The sequence below is a fragment of the Chrysochloris asiatica genome, unplaced genomic scaffold (genome assembly GCF_000296735.1).
Source record: "Chrysochloris asiatica unplaced genomic scaffold, ChrAsi1.0 scaffold00128, whole genome shotgun sequence".
In the NCBI taxonomy this organism is placed as follows: Eukaryota; Metazoa; Chordata; class Mammalia; order Afrosoricida; family Chrysochloridae; genus Chrysochloris; species Chrysochloris asiatica.
Window position 1 is genome coordinate 7,638,727 of NW_006408646.1, and position 24,959 is coordinate 7,663,685.

General features: G+C 45.7%; 1 protein-coding gene across 2 annotated transcripts; it reads left to right on the forward strand.

Annotated features, from left to right (window-relative positions):
* The first annotated feature begins 946 nt into the window (after positions 1-946).
* TCN2 (transcobalamin II) lies at positions 947-23,137 on the forward strand. Of its 2 annotated transcripts, none has more exons than XM_006869251.1 (9): positions 947-1,010; positions 5,253-5,445; positions 6,019-6,191; positions 7,172-7,333; positions 9,446-9,618; positions 9,742-9,928; positions 11,160-11,331; positions 17,694-17,809; positions 23,076-23,137. In XM_006869251.1, exons 1-9 carry the CDS (start codon positions 947-949, stop codon positions 23,135-23,137), a joined length of 1,302 nt encoding a protein of 433 aa, XP_006869313.1. The 2 variants fall into 2 exon arrangements, with proteins under 2 accessions (XP_006869313.1, XP_006869314.1); XM_006869252.1 differs by having other exon boundaries at positions 6,019-6,110.
* Positions 23,138-24,959: the final 1,822 nt, after the last annotated feature.

A 24,959-nucleotide genomic window follows, 5' to 3' on the forward strand; every position in this document is an offset into this window, starting at 1 on the left:
GGTGTTTTAAGGCCATAATATCTTCAGGAATTAGAAGTAGCTTAGTTAGAATCATCTTGTCTATTCCTCTCATGTCACATAAGAGAAATAACACTCAGAAAGGTTAATTAACCTGGCCTAGGTCACACAGCCTTCAGAGCTAATTCAGCTCCATTAAGTCTCCTGGGGACTGTGGGCATGAGAATCTTTGTTTCCTTCCTCCTTGCAGAGATTTTAATCATTTCTTTCCTTGTCCTGACAAGCAGTCCCACGCCCCGTGGTTTTGTGCCTCAAAAGATTACATCGAATTCCTTAACTTGTTTTGCTTTTCCATCCCGAAGGCCCTCAGCTTTCCTTTTAGTTAAAAAAAAAAAGTAGATTATCTGGTCTGGGCCAGCTGGCCTGCCCTGCAGGTGGGCGGTCCTTCGGGTTGGGGCGAGGTTGCCCAGAAAACAGCTGACTCCAGTGTTCATGTGACCGCCCAGCTCTGTATTTCGCTCCTTGTCCTGTGCTGGGGTGGACGCTTCCAGAGACCCCTTCCGTGAGACACCCCCCTCACCCCCCTCCGAAACTGCTGGGTCACACTAGCTGAAGTGTGCTTGAAGTTTCTATTCACCCCAGGCTCAGGTAGATTAGTGGCTCAGCCCTCTGCACTTGTCCAGGATTGGCCTCAGGCTGTCTGGCTGTCTGTCCCGCCCATACTTACCCCCTCCTCCTTCCTCCCTCTCCCAGAGGAAGACAGCTCTGCCCTTCCTTCCTCTGTTCTTTGGTCTGCCTGTCCCCTTACAAAAGACCTTTCCCCCTTTCTCTCTGCTGAGTTTGCAGCTGCCAGGCGTGGAAGATTAATCAGTGTCAGGAAGTGGCCTCTTGTAGAGCAGTGACCCGCTGTGGTCGGTAGAGTCTCCGAAAGGCCAGCATAGGATTCTGCCTGCTGCCTGTTGTCCGCTGCTGGCCACCTGCTCTGGCCATGGGGTGTCTTGGGGCCCTCCTCTTCTTGCTGGGCAGCCTGGGAGCTCTTGCCCAGCGCTGTGGTGAGTAACCTTTTACCATGTGCTCTTTCCTCTCAGGTCTTTATGAGGGAAAACTCCTGTGTCCATCTCATTATATATCTGGGGAAACTGAGGCCTAGAGGTAGGAAGGAGAAGGGGTTCCTCTGCCCCCCAGGTATCCCCAGCAGTTTGGGCTTAGATGGACCTCAGCGACCACTACCTTCCATTGAGTGGAATCAGGTCTGACTCTCCACCAGGCCGGATGTCCTTCACACATCCAGTTGTACGTTCACTGAACGTGCAGTTATGGGGGCCTTCTCAGTGGCAGGCCTTTGAGGAAGGAGCAGAGAACAAGACAAGACCAATCCCTGCTCTCCTGGGTCTTCCATTCTAGTGAAGCAGACAGACATATCAGGGACACGTCCATGTGCACTGGGAGGTTGTGGAGAGTACCACAGAGAAACCTGGTCAGGCTTGGAGGCAGAGGTTCAAGGAAGGGTTAGGGAAGAATCTCTGAGAACCAGGCAATATGGGAGCTGATATGGAGAAAAGCAGTGGGGATAACATCCCAGGCAGGGTTGTACAGAGGTCCTGTGGGCAGCAGGGCTCTAGAATGGCATTTGGGTTCTGTTCCATGCGCGGCACAGAGGGAAGGGGGCCCAGCTGCTTGGACTTTGGGTCCCCAGCGCCAGGCTGAGTACCTGCCCTCACATTCTTCACATAGGTCTATGCTCTGTGTCCTAGGGGTTGTCATCTTCAGGTGCCAACGAAGCAGTAAGAGGTCAGAGGGCAGTGTTATTGGGAATTTGCTAGACTCAGTTCTCGGAACTGTTCCACTTGTGAGAAACATCAATATTGACAAATGCTCAAGAAATACAATCTGTACTCATTTTAGTGAAAATGAGGTTTTTGTTATTCGATTTTGCAAAATCAAGCGCCCAACTCAGTAGACATGAGCCGTCGGGCCTCATGGTTGGCCTGCCAAGAGTTTTATTCCCCTGTCTCTAAAAAGCCCCTCCTCCAGTTTCCCTTTTACTGGGCACTATAAAGTTTTATAATGTACCACAAACGTCCGGTTTACCCTCCCCCCAATTCCATAATCTAGCCTGAATGGTGTCCATGGTCTTAATGACTGTATTCTTAGTTAAAGTTCCTAGTCCTAGAACAGATTTTTTTCCCCCGTTTACCTCAATTCACCTTGCTTACATATCCCTGGGTGTTGTTAATCAACAACCTATGTCTGGTCAAGCAATCTCATGTGCCCTTTATTCCTTAAGATGGACCATTTTGAGAATTTTTCACACATTGGCTCTCTCAGACCCCTGAGCCCAAGACCCTTGGTTCCTGTCTAGACATGTCCCAGAGGAGATCTGGGTTCTGTTACCCAGAACTTCCTCTCTAGCCTGCTTACCCACCAGGTACGTCCTCACCCTCACTGGATGTGAGCCTTCACAAGACCCCATTTCTGGGGCTCAGGGTGCATCCCACCAGTGTTGGGCCATTTCATTTCCTCACCTCCCAGCCTCTCCCTCGGCACCTACTTCCTGTGCTTGAAGCTCTGTACTGCCACCCATCGACTAAAAATTGCTACTCTTGCCCTTATACAAGCTTGACTCCCTGTGCTCCTGAATCTAAAGTCCCAGGGGAGGAAGCTAGGCAAGGTCGCATTTATTACCCTTAAGGCGTCCGGATGGCACAGTAGTTAAGTGCTCAGCAGCAAATCCACCAGCTGCTCCGGGGAATAAAGTTGTGGCAGTCTGCTTCCATAAAGCTTACCCAATACCATGGAGCCAATCCTGACTCATAGCGAGTGTGTACGGCTGAGTAGAGCTGTTCTTTATGGTTTCCCAGGCTGTGTAAGTCTTTATGTAAGCAGACAGCCTCATCTTTCTTCAGAGGAGCAGCTGGTAGGTTTGAACCACTAACTTTGTGATTAGTAGCCTATCATTTATCCTACTGCACCACTAAGACACCTTCCATAAAGATGACAGCCGTGGAAACCCCATGGGGCAGTTCTACTCTGTCTTACAGGGTCGCTATGAATGAGAATGGGCTCCTAGGCCCTGAATTTGGAACCTGCCAGGCTCGGTCTCAGGTGGGTGAATGGCTGTTATCAGCAGCATGTTATCTGATCACCTGTCACCCTGGTGCTGACTCACCTGATAGAAGAGGCTGTTGTGGGGTGGGGGTGGGGCTCCGTCACCAGTTTAAGGAAAAACCAAACCAAACCAGTTGCTTTCTAGTCATTTCCATTCTTGGTGACTCTATGTGTGTCAGAACAGTTCTCCACAGGGTTTCCAACAGCTGATTTTTGGGAAATGAATCATCTTATCTTTCTACTGAGATACCTCTAGGTGGACTTGAATTTCCAACCTTACACTTAACTATCTGCACCATCCAGGGAAGGAGAAAGAATGAGACATGTGACTCAAGAGAGAGTCTGCGCGATATAGAGAGTGAGACAGACTCAGAGATAGAGAAATATGGACAGAGTTGGAGATAAACAGAGGCCCTGAGCAAAAGGGAGAGAACAGCAGCTCCAGCTCATTATGTGATGAGAAAGTAAGGCACCTCCTCTGACTTGGGCTCACATAAAACCAAAACACCAAACATGTTGCTGATGAGGAGATCCCTATACCCTAGGTGGAGCTTGGTGACTAAAGGTTGACAGTTTGAACCCACTCAGTAGTTACCGTGGAAGAAGGTGTGGTGATCTGCTTCTGTAAAGGTTACAGCCAATAGGAGCGGAGGTCCTTGGAACCATGAAGGGAGAAGAGCGGAGAGCAGAACCCTACCCAGAGAAGCTGCAATCCCCAAGATGGAGGCAGAGATGATAACGTGGAGAGATGGAGTTGCTGGGGACTCGGGACCCAGGGAGGGACAGGGCTTGTGTGCTGACAACCGGGGGTGGGGGGTGGGGCAGCAGACTTGTAGAATGTACCCTTTCGTTGATTGGTAATGTGTGGAGGGGATTGTAACCATGGCAATGAAACAATATATGATAGGATGAATGTAAAACAAATGTTCTCCCATATACTCATGTAAACTATCATATAATTCACAATAAAACTTTACTAAAAAAAAAAAAAAAAGATTACAGCCAAGAAAACTGGGGGCAGTTCTACTCTGTAACACACAGGGTCGCCCTGAGTTGGGCCCACATAGCTAAGAATTATTTAAGGTTTCCACACTAGTGGGTAATCATGTCCTACCAATAGGCATCTATGACTTTTGAGAAAATAGGCTTGAAGTGGTGGGCTGTGAGTCGGGAACCCTGCTCCTTGTGTCAGGGGCCCTGCAGACCAGCAAGTTGCCTTGTGTAGCAGTTTCTTGGCTTAGTCTTATAAGAGAGGGGGCCTGCCAAGTGACTTGGAGTATGGCAGAGTGGAGTTCCCCTCCGGGCATCTGGAGCTAGCAGCAGTGAATGGGTTAAAAAAAAAAATTGGGCTGGAAAATCTGAAGTGCTTTCCTCAGGGGAACATCCCTGAGGCCCCTGCTTTCAGCACATTCCAGTATATTGGTTGCATGCTTCAAATATATTGCAAAGCACCAAGATAAACTATTAGAAAGACAGAAACACCTTCATAACAACACACCTCACCATCTTGGGTCCTTCTTTGCATAAGCAGAAATGGCAAGAAAAGTATGATTTTGAGATCTGCACAGAGAAAGCATACCAGGTAGCCCAGGTAACAAATGGATATCTGCAGAATTTTAAAGTTTGATGCCTAATGCCTTTGGGTGCGGGCTAAAGTTTTTATAAACAGGTGGGATACACCTTCAGTCAAGTAGCAAAGAGAGGGGGCTTTGGAGTTAGGTTCATGCTTGGCTCCATCCTTGCAAAAGACAAGACATAAACTCAAACTTCTGCTCCTTCTTTTGAGCAAAGTGTAGCCCATATGACAGGGTGTTGTGAGGATTGAGTGAGATCAGCTGTGGTATGGGGCATGCAGAGAGCTTGGGCCTCAGGTCTCCTTGTCATTCCTAATGGGTTGCCTGGCAACAGTCAGTGGAAGGTGGTGCTACCTCTCTTCCACTTCTGCTCAACGCTCATTTGGGATACCTGTCCCATCCCTCCCCCTTTCCCACCGCCTTTCAGAATGATTAGGTAATACAATATTTCCCCATGAAAATGTGTGTGTAGGAGGGTTAGGGTGGGGGTGAGGACTGGATAGAGGTAAAAGTAGGGTGTTCATTTCCTGGGGAAGGCCCCAGTAAGGTAGAAGAATTTCTTTGGTGGTGGCCTGGCCCTGATACTTCACTTGTCCCATTCTTGTTCCTAAGAAATGCCAGAGGTGGACAGCAAGATAGTGGAGATGTTGGGCCAGCGCCTCTTGCCCTGGATGGACCAACTTTCCCTGGAGCAGCTGAATCCCAGCATCTATGTGGGTCTTCGCCTCTCCAGTCTGCAGGCCGAGACAAAGGAAGCCCTCTACCTGCACAGCCTCAAGCTCCATTACCAGCAGAGTCTCCTGGGGTACCACCATGCCCTCTCTTCCCCTTCCTTCGTGTATTTTGTTACTTCCTAAGTGACAGGAGATCTGATTCTGGACCAGGCCTATTGTTTGCTTAGGCATTATGTCTCTTCTGGGCCTTTCTCTGGCTAGACTAGACCAGAGATGTTAATTCAAGGCCCATGTGCTACTAGTGTGCCCTCCTGTGCCTGGACAGACATTATTAATCCATGACTGTAATCTTTTATACTGAACCCAGAAGCATCAGTTGACTCTGTGTTCCCTTCCCAGGGCATGTGAGAGAGGCTTATTCTTGGCATTAGTGAAGGAATCTGGCAGTGCTTGGGGCAGGGAGAAGAGAGAAAAGGGAGAGCCTTTACATGACCCAGGACCAAAAATAGTGGGGTGGACTCAGCTCATTGGTTGGGAGAGGCCTCAGGGTTTGTCCCTAAAGCTTTAATTTTATGAAATATTTATTTAGACCTTACCATTTACATAGCTAACTACATCTACTTTAATGGTTCTAGCAATGAAGTTTTCCACTTTGAGATATTGGCTCCTTCTCATGGTGGTGTTGTTAACTGGCCTCATTTTAGGTCTGCTTCCAGTGGTGGTGATAATGATGACTCCCAGGCCAAACCTTCCATGGGTCAGCTGGCCCTCTACCTGCTTGCTCTCAAAGCCAACTGCGAGTTCGTTGGGGGCCATAAGGGGGACAGGCTAGTCTCCCAGCTCAAGAGATTCCTGGAGGATGAGAAGAGAGCCATTGGTGAGGGGCCAGGGAGCAGCTGGCAGGGCTCATCAAGTGATAATCTCTGAGGAAGAATCTACCCTGTGCTTGGCTTCAGACATCCAGTGTCTAGGGGTCAGCTAGCTCCACATGGAGACCCCACAAGCATCTTAAACCAAACATGTCAGAACTTGGGGTATTCTCTCCAGGCCCTTTCCCGCATTTTCTTTCTGGTTCCAGAGCCTTGATCCATCTTTTCCTGTACTCCCTATATACATTCTTGGCTGCTTAGCCACCAACATAGACCTGCCTTTGCCCAGCTTCTGCAAAAACTACACAACCTGTTTACTTGCCTGTCTACTTCCTTCATGGCCTTTCTGCATAATAGAAGAACATTTAAAATATAAATCTGTTCTTGTTAGCCACCACTTACGTCCCACATGGGTTCCTTATAGCTCTTTTTCTGACTTGCAAGCCTTTATCTTCCCTTCAAGCTCAGCTTACCATTCTCCTGCCTTTCCCCTTCCATGGGCTTCCATCCTGTCAGCCTTCTCTCAGCTACAAACCTGGCTCCTTCTTCCACAGGCACTTCCTGAGCATTCCTTCTGCCTGCAGTGGCTTCTTCCCTCCCTGCTTGTCCACTATTGCTCCCTCTTCAGCTCTCCCTTCCCCTCCCGAGTGCCACTTCCACACAGAATCCTGTTCTAACTCCCTGGCTCATCACATCTCTTTGCCATGGGTCCTGTGGCCCAGAGTCCCAATGTCATTGTAATTGTGCTCTCGTGAGCGTGAATTGTCACACACCTACATCTGCTCAGTGCCTTTCCTGTCCTCTCCTCACTGGCCCAACCCTGAACATGGTGAGATCTCATGAATGTGGGCTGAGGGAGTGAAGACACAAAGGCTGCCAAATGAGGGTTTGGGGAAGGGCAGGCAGTGGAGGTCTGCGGCAGGTGGGGAGCTGTGGGAAGAAGAAAGGCCCAGTGTGGCACCCTGTCCTGTGATTTTCTCCCTCCCAGGGCATGATCACAAAGGCCACCCTCACACCAGCTACTACCAGTATGGCCTGGCCATACTGGCCCTGTGTGTCCACCAGAAGCGGGTCCATGAGAGCGTAGTGGGCAAGCTCCTTCATGCCGTGGAGCACGACAGACCTGTGCACCAGGGCCACCTCTCTGTGGGTAAGTGGACGACACTAGGGCCAGGCAAGCACTCCTCAGCCTTAGGTCTGCTTACTCACTTTTCCTTGGGAACTCTCCTCATCAAGTAGCAAGATGGCCCATCCCAAGCTAGGTTTTGATGCAGTGGCTGAGAGTCAACGTGAGAGCCAAGCCAGGTCATCTTAAATTGTAGGACACTGGGCAAGTCAGGGGGCCTTTCTGACTCAGTTTCTCCTTCCATAACATAATTGCCTAGCAGCATCTTGTTAAAGGAGGTCTTAGAAGTAAAGGTTGACGTTGTTGTTGTTGTTAAGTGCCGTTGAGTCGGTTCCAACCCATAGCGACCCTGTATAGGATTTCTGAGGAGCAGCTGGTGAGCTTGAACCACCGACCTTGCAGTTCAAACGGCTTTACAGTCTGGCACATTAACCCATAGCGCCACACCAGGATTCCACAGGTTCATTTCCTAGATGTGCAGCCCAGCCTATCTGTCGGTGGAGGCTTGTATGTTGTTAGGATGCTGAAAGGGGTTCAGCAGGGCTTCCAGACTAACAGAGACTAGCAAGAAAGGACAAGTTATCTCCTTCTGAAAATCAGCCAATGAAAACCGTATGCATCCCATTTTGGGGAGAACACAGGACTGGGCAGCTTGTGCTCTCTTGTGCATGGGGTCAACATGAGTCTGGGGCCGACCCGATAATAACTAACAACAATAAGATCAGTAAAGGGCTTAGCACAGTGTTTGGCATGGAGAAAGTTCTAGAAACATAACTGTGATCTCATGGGAAGCCTGAGGCCTGGATTTTGCATCTGCTTCCTTATGTGTGACCTTGGACATTTGCTTCTGTAACTTGTCATTGTCTTTCAAGGGATCTCCTAGGGATGGCATTCTGTGAGTGAGAGTGGACCTCACATAGGGTGGGGGGAAGACAGTAGGTTGGGAACAGATGGGTGCCCAGAGAAAAAGGTACCAAGGTCTCTGCAATTAGGGACTTGTTCTTCATCTCACCCACTGCCATTGAGTTGATTCTGATTCATAACATCCCTCGAGGACAAAGTGGAACTGCTCTGTAGGGTTTCCAAGGCTGAAAATCTTTCCTGAAGCAGACTGCTTCATCTTTCTCCCATGGACTCGCTGGTGGGGTCAAACTGCCAACCTTTTAATTAGTAGCCTAGTATTTAACCCACGATGCCACCCGCGGTCCTTAAAATTCACTGGAGGGCTTTTAAAACCCCAGTGCCCAGGCAGCACTCTGGGCTAGTTCCATCAGACCAGCTAGGGGTGAGATCAGTGGTGATTACAAAGTCAGGTTTGAGAACTAGTGGTATAGTATAAAACAGGGCTTCAAACCAGTTCTTCCCAGTTCAGTTGTGGCTGATGAATCCCAAACAGAATGACCCAGATTTGTAAAATATGGGTGAACCAGCACCATAACCAAAACAGGAAAAATGATAGGTCAACACTCTTGCCAGAAACTTCATCTCCCTCTTAGAAAACAAGGGCAGCATGTATGTTGCATAGCAACTAGATTTCTTGAATGACAGAGTCAGAAACAGTGGTGCCCTGCTCAAAGATGGTGGTCGACCATGCTGCTTTGAGTGTGTGTGTGTTACTCTCGGTCATTCTGGCAAGAATCCAATCTTCTGCATCAGGCCACTGAAAGGGCTCACTAAATGTCTTCCAAGTCTCTCATCCTAAGGCTCCAACTTGTAATTTTTCCCATTCCGGTTTTTGTTCTACTTCAACCAAATTTTAAGAATTCAAATCTGTTCCAGTTTTGCTGCATTGGCCCTAACTGAAGACGTTTGAACCTGTTCAAAGCCCTGGGATAAAGTCCTCTTGAGCCTCATTCCTGCAGCCAATTTCCTAACGTCTTAACCCCAGGCAGTAGTCAATGGTAGGATGACCAACCATCCCAGTTTACCCAGAATCAAGGTGTTTTCCGAACACAGGACAATTAATGCCCAAATTGGAAAATCCTGGACAGAGATGGCCACCCTAGCTGGTAGAAGATTTCTCAAATACTCATCTGACCAGGCTGCCTCCCTTCTCCAAACTCCCCAGTACCCCAAAGGCCCTGCCTTTCCTGGCCACACTTAGCTTCTGGCTGATCACATGTCCTGTCCCTGCAGACACAGCAGCCATGGCAGGCTTGGCCTTCACCTGTCTGAAACGCTCCAACCTCAACCCTGATCAGAGAGAACGGATCATCCTGGCCATCGGAACAGTGCAGGAGAAGATCCTGAGGTCCCAGACACCTGAGGGCCACTTTGGGAGTGTCTACAGCACTCCACTGGCTCTGCAGGTGAGAAAGAAGCCCTGGAGCCCTGTGGGAGTTGGTAGGGAGTGGGCTGATCAGGAGCTGGAAGACCCTGTTCCTCACTGCTGTCTGACTAGCCCTCTCCCTCTCTTCCTCACTCTGTGACAGTTGCTGATGACTTCTTCTATGCCTGGGGTGGAGCTGAGGTCTGTGTGCTACAAGGCGAGGACTGCCTTGCTGACCAGCTTGCAGAATGAGGCCTTCCAGAATGCTCTCATGATTTCCCAACTGCTGCCTGCCCTGAACCACAAGAGCTATGTGGATCTCATCTCCCCAGACTGCCTGGCACCAAGAGGTAGTAGAAAAACCCAGCTCCTTTCAGCCTGCTGAGCAGCTATTGAAATTGACCATCTCACTGAGGAGAGGTTTTTAAGTCCAGATTTGCCAAGTCAACAGGCATTTGTGGGTGTGCAAGGATGCACTGTCAGCTAAGATGTGGCTACTGCTTTTAGAAGCTAACAGTGTAGAGGAGGGAAACAGAGAGCTTAGAGTGGGCTGAAACCATGAATCTTTAGCCCCTTATGTGGTATACAGCTCAGAAGTGTTTGAGTGGATGAATGAAGGGAAGAAAGGAAGGAAAGACTGGGAAATATCTCAGTTCCCAAGTCTTGTTGTAACACAGGCACTACAAGTGGATGACTAAAGAAAAGGAATTTATTGTCTCACAATTTTGGAGTCCAGAGTTCAAATCAGGATATCGGCTTTAGGGGATGATCCTTCCTTGTTGGTAGCCTTGACAATTCCTTGCTGTTCCTTGGCATCTGTCTCTCCCATGTGTCTATCTGTGTCTACTCTGTTCATTTTTAAAGACGCCATTCAGAAGTGATTAGGTTTAGGACCCAGTCTGCTCCTGTATGACCTCATTCACATACCAAAGGAAAGCTGTATTTAAATATAGTCATACTTACAGGTATAAGACTTAGGACATGCACATTTCTTTTGGGGGGATACAATTCAATCTGTAATAGGGAGACTCGTTTGCTCTGATACATGATGAGCCCCAACCAGCAGCAGGAACCAGGGCTTCATCTGGGAGGGGGATTTGAGGAGATGAGTGGGATTTTTCAGTGGAGAAGGAAGAAGGAAAGGCTGAGCAGAGAGGAAACAGCAAGAACAAAGACACAGGGGTGTATAAGACTAGAGTTTGTGGGGAAGGGTCCTGCTAAAGAGAGAGAACTCGGAGAATGAATGAAAAGGAGGAGGACCTTCCAAAGCAACAGGGGAGTGATAGCAACGAACACGTTCTAGAAAGAACCCTCGGAGAGGCTATGAGGCAGATAGATAGAAGGGGTTACTGAAAGTAGAGAAACCCGTGAGGGGCTGAAACTTCGTGGGCTGGGATGTAGGGGCTAAGGGACAGAGAAGGTTAAGATGGCAGCCAGGTTTGGGCTGTGTAGGGGTGGTGGTAGGTGAGATGGCAACATGAGAAGATCCTATTTGGCACTGTGTCTTTGAGGGAAGAAAGGAAGACTAACCTCCAGTGACCAGCCTCACACCAGTTACCTCTTTCTCTCTCCCTGGCACAGCCATACTAGAACCAGCTTTTGAGACCCCTTCAGACACCCAAGCCCCAGAGGTCATCAGGGTCATGTTGATGGTCTCCAGTGTGTTGCCGCCGTACCACAACTCCATCCCTGTCCCTGCTGGGTCCTCCTTGGAGGATGTCCTGAAGAAGGCCCAGGAGCTAGGAGGATTCACGTAAGATCCTCCACCCCCATCCCTCACTACGAAGAAAGAAAGTTCTAGGAGGGCCAGGGAAGGGAGAAGTTTCCTTCTGGAGAAGAACAGGTCCAGGTTCTCCATTCCTGACACACCCGCAGGTTGCAGGTGAAACTGGGTCAACACTGTGCTGGAGAGCAGGCTCGGGAAAGCCAGCTCTTACATTGGATCTCAGCTGTGCTGATTTACAATTCAGGACCCAGACAAGTTATTTAACTGTATGTAACTCAGGGGCACTAATTGTGTTTTCCTCATAGGACATATGTAGGAGTCCAGGATGTATGTGTATATACATATTTATGTATATACATATGTGTGTGGATATGTGGTGATATATACATGTATATAAGCATATATGTGTGTGAATGAAACCCATGTGAAATTGATCACTATAGATATACAGTATGTACAGATATATAAGTATAAAAATGGCCTGCTGTAGACATCTGACCTGCTGTAACTTTGCAACAGTAGAGGAGAGACAAGATCAACAGCCCAAGGCTGACTCCTGTGAGGCGAAGGTCAGACATGCCTCCTCTTGCCCAACTTTTTACCACTTTTGACACCGACCATCATCTCATGACACTTCTCTGCTGGGGGAGATAAGTCATCGCATAGAATTCACAGACCATACTCACAATTGTGGGGTTTATCAGGGAAGTAATAAACCTCATAATCAACCCCATCATTTAATAAGAAGGTTACAATTCAGAATAAAAAACAATTCAGGATACAGTTCAGACATGTCCACTGGCAGGCCGCCTTCTGGCCCTTGGCTCCCTCTGCTTGGCCACTGCCCTGCTCAGGCAAGTGTTACAAAGCTCTTTAGCTCTGCCAGGAAGTATCTAGAGGTACCCTACTCTGCCAGGAAACTTTCTGCCAGAAGGTACTCAGCTCTTTCCTTCTGTGGATGCACACACCCACCCCACCCCACCATCTCCGGCCATTCTCTTGGTCTTGTTGCCATTTCTTTGCCACCACTTGGCATCATCTTTGGTGTTACATCCTTCTCTCTCTGGAGGCTCCTAGCGCAGGGACTCTAGGTCTAAAGGATGTGTTCCACTTTTGGTTCTTCTTTCTTGATGGTTGTGAGGTCTCCTCTGCCTGCCTCCAGAATGCCTCATATTAAGCCTAGCACGAAGCCATATACCTTATTTATATGGTCCCACCCCTATTGGGGAGTCCTGGTGTGGCACTGTGGGCTAATGCGTCAGACTGCAAAGTCATTGGAACTGCAAGGTCAGTGGTTCAAGCTCACCAGCTGCTCTTTGGAAACCCTATACAGGGCCTTTATGGGACGGAATTGACTCAACAGCACTTAACAACAACAACCCCTATAGAGTGCCATATACATTATTTGCAGGGTCCTATGCCCACAAGGTGCTGTGCACCTTATTTACATTATTAGCAAGCTATCCAATCTCCTTGGTGGCCCACACGTATCTCATTTCACAGTCCCATCCAATTATATGGGAGTTATAAGACCATGTCTAGAAAGACCATGTAAAAGTGATCTATTGTACCATACTAAGTAAGTCTGTGTTTACTTTCCTTATTGGGTAATCTATCCCTAGGCTATACATATATGGATAAGTGTGGACATGCATGTATGTATGGATATGGATAAGTATGGGTCTGTAAAAGTCAAGGAGTTAGTGATGTAGAGGAAGTGGTTCAGGAATTACATATGTGCCGAGTTCAGCACATAGTAGGCTCTTAGTGCACGTTAGCTTTTATGATAATAAGATTTTCATTATCAAATAAGCTTAGTCCAATCCCTGTTAGTAATTATACTGCTCAAGCCCTTGTAAAATGTGGAGCTTGGACAATAGACTTAAACTTCCTTGTGATACCGAGATTTTATGAGCATGAGGATAAGCAGTCCTGGAGCACTGTTCCATAGCAGGCCCTGTCCTTTTCCACTGACCCACACATCCATAGCTTCATAATACACAAGTCATAATACTCATCTCCAGACCTCCACACGTCCACACATCCATGAAACCTAAGTCATACTACTCATCTCTGTATATCCACACATCCATGATGCACATGTCATAATAGTCATCTCCATTCATCCACTCATAGCAATTTACAGCAGCAGAAAGCTCCTCTTTCTCCTATGGAGCACTTGGTGGATTACAACTGCTGACCTTGTGGTTAGCAGCCCAATGCATAAATATACATGAACGTGTGTATGTGCATCCACCTGTACACACACCCATGTATGTTTATGCATATGCACACACATACACACATATCCATGTGTGATACACACATACTCACATTTCCCCACAATAATACATGTACATGCATACATACATACATACATACGTACATACATATATATGTGTATATACATATATAGAAGATCATAGAATAGATACATTTGCGTTATGGTGTTAAAGAAGAATAGTGAAAGTACCATGGTCTGCCAGAAGAACCAACAAATCTGTCTTAGAAGAAGTATAGCCAGAATGTTACTTAGATGCAAAGATGGTGAGACTTGGTCTCTCATACTTCAGAAATGTTATCAGGATCAACCAGTCCCTGGAGAAGAACATCCTACTTGGGAAAGTGGAGGGTTAACAATCAAGAGGAAGACCCCCAACAAGATGGATTGGCACAATGACAGCAGCAATAGGCTTAAATGTAACAGCATTATGACATTGGTACAGGGCCCAGCAGTGTTTCATTCTGTTGTCCATAGTTTCGCTGAGTCAGAACCAACTTGATGGTACCTAACAGCAACAACACCATATGTATATTTATTATACACATGTACTGTACACATTCATGAACGCATGCATATCCACTTGTGCATGTACACACCCACTGTTACACACATGCCCAGACACATGGCACTCATACATGGATGTTTTTGCACAGTACCCAACCATGCATATTATACATATTATACACATATACAAGTCATCCAGAAATAAAGCAGGTGTAACTCTCATGTCACGAATAGGGAAGCTGTGCATTTTTCCCCAGACTCCACGCTTCTCCCCTGGAATGATGTGACTCAGTTTAAGAGGACCCCAATTTCTGTTCCCAACCTAAGTCCCCAGAGAGCAACCTTCTGCGGTCAGGGAGGACGCACAGCTGGCACCTTGGGGACATCTGATTAAGGGTACCTCAGATTGCAGAGATGCAAAGACTCCTCCCCCTTGACAAAAATTCAGAGTAGTGATGGCTCAGTGGTAAAAGTCTCGCCTTCCCTGCGGGAGACTCGGGTTTGATCTTGGACCAGTGTGCCTCATGTCTGTCAGTGAAGGCTTTCGTGTTGCTGTGATGCCGAGAATGAGCCCTGGTGACATGGTAGTTAAGCACTCAGCTGCTAACCAGAAGGTCAGTAATTTGCAACCATCAGCTGTTCCACAGGAGAAAGATGTGACAATCTATTTCCATAAAGATTACAGCCTCGAAAACCCTGTGGTGCAGTTCTACTTTGTCCTAGAGGGTCTCTATAAGTATGAATTGAATTGATGGCAATTTCTTTATGATGCTGAGTAGGTTTCAGCAAGGCTTCCAGACTAAGACTAGCAAGAAAGGCCTGGTGACTTTCTTGTGAAATGAAATCCGTAGGGGTCACACCAATCTGATCCCCTTGTGCATGGGTCGCCATTGTTGTTATTAAGTGCTGTTGAGTCAGTTCCAACTCATAGTTCCAAGGAGCAGATGGTAAGTTTGAACTTCTGACTTTGTGGTTCAAACCAAACTTGCAGTCCAGTACTTTATCCTACAGCGCCATACCAGGGGTTGCCATTGTTGTTGTTGTTATGTGCCTGTGGAGTCGGTTTCGATTCATAGCAACCCTGTACAGGGTTTCCAAGGCTATAAATCTTTACAGGAGCAGAAAGCCTCATCTTTCTCCCTTAGAACAGCTGGTAATTTCGAACTGCTGACCTTAAGGTTCGCAGCCCGTTTTGTAACCACTATGCTACCAGAGCTCCTTGGGGTTGCCATTAATAAAGGCCAATTCAAGAGCCGTTAACAACAGTAACACAAGTGTTTAAAATATGCTCTGTCTCATCGCTCCTCGGTTCCTTTAAAAAAAAAAAAAAAGGCAAAAATTATGCCAGACCCCAGTGTTGTTTCTGTATGACTTGTTAAGTGCTGTTGAATCAGTTCAACCCCGTATAGGGTTTCCAAGGAGCGGCTGGTGTGTTAGAACCACCAACTATGTGGTTAGTAGTCCAGAGCTGATCCTACAGTGCCACACCAGGACTGTCTGTATGACTTAGACATATACTACTATATTACCTAGCATAAATCCCTGTCTCTTTTTAGCTCATAGACAGCTACACATCCTAAACAACTTTGCAAATTTAGTATAAAGTAAACTATAAAACGAATAAAATTACAATCAATACTGTCTGCTGAGTTTCAGGCACACACCACCTTGTACAATGTGCGAACTCAATTTACTACTTCCCTCTGAACCATTGAAAAGCCTGAACTTGTCCAGAAATTCAAACTCACTGCTGTTCAGTTGATTCTAACTCATCTTGACCCTATAGGTCAGTAGAGCTGTCCCACAGAGTCTCCAAGGCTGAAATCTTACAGAAGCAGATTGCCATATCTTTCTCCCATGGAGAGGATGATGGATTCAAACCATTGACCTTTGGATTAGCAGCAGAGCACTTAACCACGGAGCCACCAGACCGCCACTCCAGACATTTCATTTGCTACAAAGTCACTTCCATTCCCATTAACCTGCTGCACTGGGCACCAACACAGTTATAGTCAGTGAGTGACATCCACTGAATGCCCTTTGCTGGGCTCGGATCACTGCAGCTTACCCAAACCTGCTGATGTACATTTGTGAATATTCATCAAATGAAAAAAAGAAACTCCCAGATTTAACATTTTTTATTCAGAAATTGAGGACATCTCAGATGTCCAAAGATCCTAATTTGTAAAAAATAACTTCATTATTGGTGGTGGTGATGGGTAGTTAACGTTCAGTGGCCCGGCTGTGTTTCAGCAGCAATTCACAGCAGAGTTAGCTGGATTGTGGAGTGAGAATAAGAGAGATAGAAGACATGGCTTTAAACAGCCACACTGCCACCAGAATTAAGGAACAACCTAGAAATTTCCCTTTATTTATGTTACCCTGTGTGGGTTTCTATTTCTTAAAATTGAGAGTCCTTAATTTTCTCTAACACCTGAACCGTTTATAAGTCATTTGGAGAGAGAAAGGATATGATCCATGGAGTTTTAAGAGGATCTCTTTGACAGGTGGGGAACCTGGATGGTACAAGTAGTTTGCAGGCAGCTACTAACCTGAAGGTTGGTGTTTAGAATTCACCTAGCAGCTCTGTGGAAGAAAGGCCTGGCCATCTGCTTTTGTAAAGAATGTTGTTATTGCTGTAAAGTGCTGTGGCGTTGACTCTTACTTAGAACCACCCTTCCAAAACAGTATGAAACACTGCCCAGTTCTGTGCCATCCTCACAATTGTTATGCTTGAACCAATCACTGCTGCCAGATTGTTGTTGTTGAAAAGTACCATTGAGTCAGTTCCAACTCATAGCAACCCTGGATAGGGTTTCCTAGAAGCGATTGGTGAGCTTGAACCATCGAACTTGTGATTCAAACCGACCTTGCAGTCCAACGCATTAACCGGCAGTGCCACACCAGGACTCCAAGAAAATACATGGGGCAGCTTTACTTTGTAACACATGAGGTCACCGTTGAGTTGGAATTGATTTGACCCTGGCATACAGATGAATTAGAGAAAGATGGAAGTGAGAAGTTTAGGGAGGTAGGACGTGAGTCCAGAGTTCCTTGATTACAAGGGTCAGAAATCCAACTTGAGCCTTCTAGGCAATGGGGAGCTTTCTTGGCAGTGGGGAGCACAAGGTTTTTAAGAATCAGAAGAGAGACTGAGCAACCCAGTTACATGAGTCAGACATTTACAGAACCAGTAACCCAGTGCCACCACTAGGTGGCAACCTTTATCTCCCATGTCCCAGCTTCTCTGTATGTTGGCCTCACCCAGTCTCATGGGCTACTGGCATCTTGAGTGATGCCAACAGCTTCTGATTTTCACCTCCCACAATAGCAACCCCTGTGAGTTGATAACCATAATGTTTCCCTTCCTGGAGACCAAGGTCATGGTCAGCAAGAGGTAAAACCTGAATGGGTAGTGTTAGTGGGGTTGGAGAGGAGGATAAGATGGACGCCAGACTCATGTGAGACAGCCCAGGAAGAGATGGGTTAGCACTAACCTGGAGGGTGGTAGCAGGACTTTGCTGATGTGGGTGAGTGTCACTTCATTCTTTGATGGGACCAACAATCACCTCTTCTCCTTTTTTGCTATTTACTTTGGTAGGTATGGAACTCAGGCCTCCTTGTCCGGCCCCTATCTGACCTCTGTGATGGGGAAAGAGGTTGGGGAGCGGGAATTCTGGCAGCTTCTCCAAGTCCCTGACACCCCCTTGCTGCAAGGTGAGTTTGGTGGCTTGCCACCACTGGACATGTCCCTAGCCCAGCCCTGTCCCAGCAACAAAGCTTTTCCAAACTCACCCTAGCTTTCCCTGAAAAATCACTGATGCTCAAAGCTAGTATAATTTTTCAAACAGAATTCTTAGGATTTCTATGTAAGTCATTATGGAATTCCTAGAAAATCAGATAGGCAAAAAGAAAATCAGTAACTTACCCAGAAATAATTGCTCCTAACTTTTAGGTGTATTTCTTCTATATAATTTATAATATGTAAGTTTGTGTGCTTTTTCATAAAAATAGACCCAAACTCTGTATTTATACTGCCTAGTAGAAATAATATGAACTACATATGTAATTTTGGAGTTTCTAGGAGCCATACACATATACACACACAAAATCAAAGTGAAATGAATATTCATGGTATTTTCTATCTAAAATATTATCATTTAATGTGTAATAAATATAATGACATGTTTTACATGCAATACATGTTGTTGTTAAGTGCCGTTGAGTTGGTTCCCACTCATAACGACCCTGTGTAGGGTTTCCAAGGAACAGCTGGTGGATGTGAACTGCCAACTTTTCAATACATAAAGTTTATCATATTGGACAGTGCAACTTCATATACTATTTTGCAACTTACTTTTTCCCCACTGTTAATAAATATATTGTGGACATCTCTCATTGTTGGTAAATGTAGATCTCCTCCCCTGCCTTTTTTCTTTAAGCTTTTAATTGTGAATTAAGGTTTACAGAGTAGACCATCCATTTTGCATTCAACAAATCATGTACTTTGCTTCATTATGATGATTGCAGTAGCTTCCATATACCAACAGTTAACAGTATTTACCACTATTCATGTTAGCTCTGACGTTCCACCCTGTGTCTTCCACTACCTTCATCTTTCCTCTCCTAACCTCCCTCTTCTTGTATATTGCCTTCCCCATCACCCATATTAACATATGTCTACCCTTTAGCTCATGAATAACTTTCCCTTCCTTCACACCCATGGTAACCATCATAGAATGTTTCTTTTACTAAGAAAGCCTTTACTTGACTTTTTACAACATTCTTTGTAATCGCCATGTAGAATATATCATCCATTAGGGTGCATTGGGTTGCAAGTAACAGGAAATACAATGCCATTGAGCTTCAACATGAGGATACCCATTGGCTAATGTGACTGGAGATTCAGAGTTAGAGAAAGCGTCAGAGCTAATGTGACATGGTCTCCAAGCTCACTTCCCACACTCCTTTGGCTCTGTCCTTTTTGTTGACTTCACCCTTAAAGAGACCTTATCTTCCTGTGACTCTTCTCTTTTATGTCTAAGACTCCTGGTCCCTGAATCCCTCAGCCAACTCTAATATTTCAAGGGACACATGGCCATTCTTTAACTCATTCTGTTCCTAGGAGATCACCCAGGTTCTGGCTACAGTGTTGGGATTCCCACGACTGGTTTAGACCAGTCAGGACCTGCGCCTGGAATTGGGCTGTTGCACAGAGGGGTTGGGATGGATGGGCCACAGCTGGATCAACTGGTGGGCCTTTAGGGTGTTTCAGGTTTTAACTCTCCTGCCTCAAGCTCACCACTCATCTGTCAGTTTGTCGCACTGTGGTAATGTGCGTGTTGCTGTGATTCTGGAAACTACGCCACTAGTATTTTAAATGCCAGCAGGGTTGCCCATGGTGGACACGTTTCACTGAGCTTCCAGACAAAGACAGACTAGGAGGAAGGAGAGACAAACTACTTCTGAATATTTAACCACTGAAGACCTTATGAATAACAGTGGAATACTGTCAGGTAGCACTAGAATATTAAAATATGATAAAGAACACCAGAATATTGTCAGATATAATGCTGGAAGATGAAACCGTCAGGTTGAAAGGCACTCAAAATGCGACTGGGGAACAGCTGCCTCCTCAAAGTAGAGTTGACTGTGATGATGTGAATGGAATAAAGTTCTTGGGATCTTCATTTGATGATGGGGCAAAATTCAAAATGAGGAGAAACAGCTGTAAACATCCATTAATAATTGAAACATGGAATATACAAAGTGTGTATCTGGGAATATTGGAAGCTGTCAAAAATGAAATGGAACATATAAACATCAATGTTCTAGGCATTAGTGAGCTGAAATGGACTGGTGTTGGTCATTCTGAATCTGACAGCCACATGGTTTACTATGTTGGAAATGACAAATTGAAGCAGAATGGTATCTTATTCATCAAAAAGAACTTTTCAAGATCTGTCTTGAAGTACAACACTGTCTGTGATAGGATAATATTAAGAACAGATTTGGTAAATTAGACACTAATGACTGAAGACCAGAAGAGTTGTGGGATGACATCAAGAACATCATACAAGAAGGAATGAAAAAATCATTATGAATACAAGAAAGAAGGAAAAGACCAAAATGGATGTCAGAAGAGACTCTGAAACTTGCTCTCCAGCATAGAGAATCTAAAGCAAATGGAGGAAATAAGGATGTAAAAAGAGCTGAACAGAAAATTTTAAAGGGCATCTTGAGATGACAAATTAAAATACTATAATGAAATGTGCAAAGACTTGGAGTTAGGAAACCAAAAGGAAAGAACATGCTCAGCATTTCTCAAGCTGAAAGAACTGAAAAAAAAAAAAAAATTAAAGCTTTCACTTGCATTATTGAAGGATTCTATGGGCAAAATATTGAATGAACAGAAATCCTCAAAAGAAGATGGAAGGAATACATTGAGTCACTGTACCCAAAAGAAGGTAGGTAGCATATGATCCACAGCCAATGATCCTGAAGAAGAAGTCCAAGGTGCACTGAAGGCACTGGCAAAGAACAAGGCTCTGGGAATTGATGGACTACAAATAGAAATCTTTCAACAAACTGAGGCAGTACTGGAGGCACTCATGCATCTATGCCAAGAAATTTGGAAGTCAGTTATCTGATCAACTGATTGGAAGAGATCCATATTTGTGCCCATTCCTAAGAGAGGTGACCAAACAGAATGTGGAAATCATTGGGCAATATCATTAATATCTAATGCAAGTAAAATTTTGCTAGAGATAATTCAAAAATGGCTGCAGCAGTGCATTGACAGGGAACTTCCAGAGGTTCAAGCCAGATTCAGAAGAAGACATGGAATGAGGAATATCATTGCTGACATTAGATGGACCTTGGCTGAAAGCAGAGAATACCACAAAGAGCACAGAGACTTTGATCTTCATTAATAAATTTACATTGGGTTGCACCTCATTGTAAAGAAAACAAAAATCCTCAATAATGGACCAATAAGTAGCATCAAGATAAATGGAGAAAAGATTGAAGTTGTCAAAAACTTCATTTTACTTGGATCAACCATCAACATTCAAGGAAGTAGCAGTCAGGAAATCAAAGGACATATTGCATTAGGCAAATCTGCTTCACAAGACCTCTTTAAAGTGTCCAAGAGCAAAGATAACAGTTTGGGGACTAAGGTGTGCCTGACCCAAGCCATGGTATTTTCAGTAGCCTCATATGCATGTGAAAGTGGGACAATGAACAAGGAAGACAGTAGAAGAATTGATGCATTTGAGTTATGGTGTTGGGAGAAGAATATTAAAAGTACCATGGTGTGCCAAAAAGAGCAAATAAATCTGTGTTGGAAGAAATACAACCAGCATGCTCCTTCAAAACCAGGATGGCCAGACTTCATCTCTCAGACACATTGGTGGAACCAGTCCCTGGAGAAGGACATCATGGTTGGTTAAATGGAGGGTCAGTGAAAAAGAGGAAGACCCCCAATGAGATAGACTGGCACAGTGACAGCAGTGATGGACTCAGACATAGCAATGGTTATGAAGTTGGCACAGGATCAGGCAAGGAGCTCTGGTAGCTAACCTCAAGGTTGGCAGTTTGACACTACCAGCCTTCCCGTGGGAGAAAGATGAGACTTTCTGCTCCAGTAAGGATTTACCGCCTTGGAAACCCTGTGCAGGTCACTATGAGTTGGAACCGACTCCTCAGTACTTAACAACAACAGGACCAGGCAGTGTTTTGGTTTTGTTGTGCTATGAGTTGCTATGAATTGGTACCTACTCAATGGCCCCAAACAAAAGCCCTAAGTTCTGATGAACATCCCGTGAGCCAGTCATTACTGGGGCCAGACTCTTAAGGTTCTTCCTACCCTACTCTTGTAACTTAAAATCTTTTTACAACAATCTTCCTGGAATTTTTATTGGACATTTATAATATGTCAGCCAGGTGCATTATAGAAGATGGGATTTTCTGAGGGAGCCCAATGAAAAGCATTCTTTTCCTTGCCTGATTCTAAATAAATTGCAAAGGAAAACCAAGGAGTGGCAGGTGACAGTCCCCAATGATGGTCTTTATTACTGATAGAGGCCAGACTGAAGGATGGACTTTAGGGTGAAAGCCAAATGGACCCAACCACCACCACTGCCATCCCAGCCCAGCAGAAAGCCTGCTTTCAGAGGAAAGAAGCAAGGGTCCAGGCTACACACACTTAGTTTATTCTTCTCAAATTAACCAGTTGCAGAAGTCACCCTTTCGTTTTCTCTGGGGCCAGGCTGGGAAATGACGGAAGTGGAGTAGGGCAGGGCAGGGGGTCTAGGCAGTGCTAGGCACTTGAAGCAAGGCCCAAAGGCCAGCCCAAAGGCTAATGGGAGTCTGTTCTTGGTGGTTGAAGAGTGGCTAGGAGTTAAGCGTAATGGAGTTCCCACCATTGAAAGCAAGCATCCCTGACACATAGATTCCCTCAGAGGATCCTTCCAACAATCCCACAGGTCATTGATATTATTTTGATCCTCATCTCACAAATGAGAAAGCTGGGACTCACAACATCTCTACTGAGTTGCTGAGCCGGGGCTTGGGCCATGTAGACACTAGGGCTTGGGCTCTGTCTAGTGAGTAGAAGGCTGGCTCTTGGGAGAGTCACCCATGGTTCTGATCGTTCTTCAGGACCATATCCAACAAGTTCCTCTTCCTGACAACCTTTCAGATACTCTGAAGATAGTGACTTGCCAGTCACATGTTGCCCTTTCACCTGTGTCTGGTAGCCACCATGCTGTCCCTTCCCTCTACTCTCTGTCCTTCCCCTCACCCCCAGACTATAAAGTGAGCATGAGGGATGCGGTGACCCGAGGTTACAGCTGAGTTCAGTCTCCAAACTGTGGTCAGCACCCAGCTTCCTACACCCCTGGTGGACCTTACAGATATTGCCCTCTGGGGGCAGGGAGCATCTCAGGCCCTCTAACCCTCCTCACTCATTCTGTTTCTGCAGGTATTGCTGACTACAGACCCAAGGACGGAGAAACCATCGAGTTGAGGCTGGTTAGCTGGTAACCTCTAGGCTCACTCATCCCTGGGTCTCTCTGCCCTTCCTCCAGCCACCCTGTAACAGGCACTGCCTGGCCCTCTACCAGCTCCTGTGCCATCTCCTTGGAACAATAGCCCCTGGATCACCTCTTGCCACTACCTTTTCAAGGGTCCTAAGCCAGAGCCCCCTGGAGCAAAGAACCAAGCACCTGCCCCCAGAAGTTTCTGAGTTTGAGTCTGGTGTCCTAGGAAGATCACATGGTCTGAAAGACATGAAGAGTCTCCGCTTCCTCTGGATGAAGAAGTCACCGGCTGGCCACTCTGGGACGGTGACCCTGCAAGCAGTCTTAGTGACTCTGATCCCAGTTCTGTGCTTGGCCAGGGTGGTGTTCGGGCTCCTAAATGATTAAAACATTGATTGTGCACATATTGCATTCTGCTGGGGCCTCGTGCTCTTGAGTGCAAGGATCGAAACCTGAGGAGGTTGGTCCATTGAGAGATGATGGTGGTGGAGAAGGGGGTGTGCATGTACAGTGCTAGGTGATTTTTTCTTGCATAACCCTGGGGGGTGGTTGTTATTTTCATCTTCACCTCTGCTTTACAGATAAAGGAGCTGGTGCTTAAAGAGGGAAGATGACTCACCTGAGCTCACAGACCAGGCAGTGGCTCTGGAGGAGGTAGTGTCAGGCAGGGGCATACAGACCTGGCTTGGGGCATCTTCTTTTTTTGGTAAATACCATGTAATAATAATCATAGGTAACAATCAATTAATATAAAAATAATAGCAAAGTATGATGAAGAAACAGAATATTAGCAGTCTCAAACTGTTGTTCTATTAGAAAGTTACTAATTAAAAGGTGAAAGTTACGGGCTTGATAATAGGAGAGAATGGAAAGAAATGTACTAAATAAAAAATGAAAGTCTTAAAACCAAATACATAATCAGTACATTTAACATTGTTACATCAGTAAAAAACTTTAAAAAAAAACAACAGAAAACCCACATTGGATCGAGGTCGGTCATTGTCCTTATTATAATAGCCAAAGAGTTAGAAAGACAAAATGACACGTGAACAGAGGCAGTCTGCACAGCTGATCAGGACACATCCCTGCAGTTACAAATACGCTGTCATGTGTCACTGAGAATCTCTGCTCACATTCAGCACTGTGTTTGATGGCAGAGTCCCATGATCACAGTGTGGATGGAACATCCAGTTTCTGACACAACCTCTAAACTCTTGAATTGTGATACGTGAGTGGAAGTAACAGCTTCCCCACGTTCCTCACACTCACAGCGACCTTCTCTTCAGTGAGCAGAGCTTGTCTATTGTAGTGTGATAAGCATCTAAACCTTCTGCTGCATTCCTTACACTGATAAGGTTTCTTTCCTTTTTGGAATCATGGCAAATTTTGTAGAATCATGAGTAGTTCTTTACATTAATTTGCACATTGCTCTGCACTGTGCATCCTTAAATATGAAGTGAGGTCTGAGTAACAAACATGCACTTTACCAAGTTCGCTACATTCATAAGGTCTCTGCTAACTAACTATGAGTTCACCTGTTTAGTGAGGATTGGTTTCTCCATATTCCTTACACTCATACTGAATTTCTCCACTATGATATATCATATGTACAGTGAGGGATGAGGCATAAACAAACGCTTTTACACACTGTTGACATTCATATGGCCTCTTTCCAGTGTGGCTTTTTCTTAGTGAGGATTGAGGGCTGCCTGAACACTTTCCCACACTGTGTACACTCATTAAATTGGGTCTTCACTGTGACTTTGCACATGTGTAATGTGGTGTGAGGAATCCTTAAAGGCCGTCCCACATTCTGCACATTCATT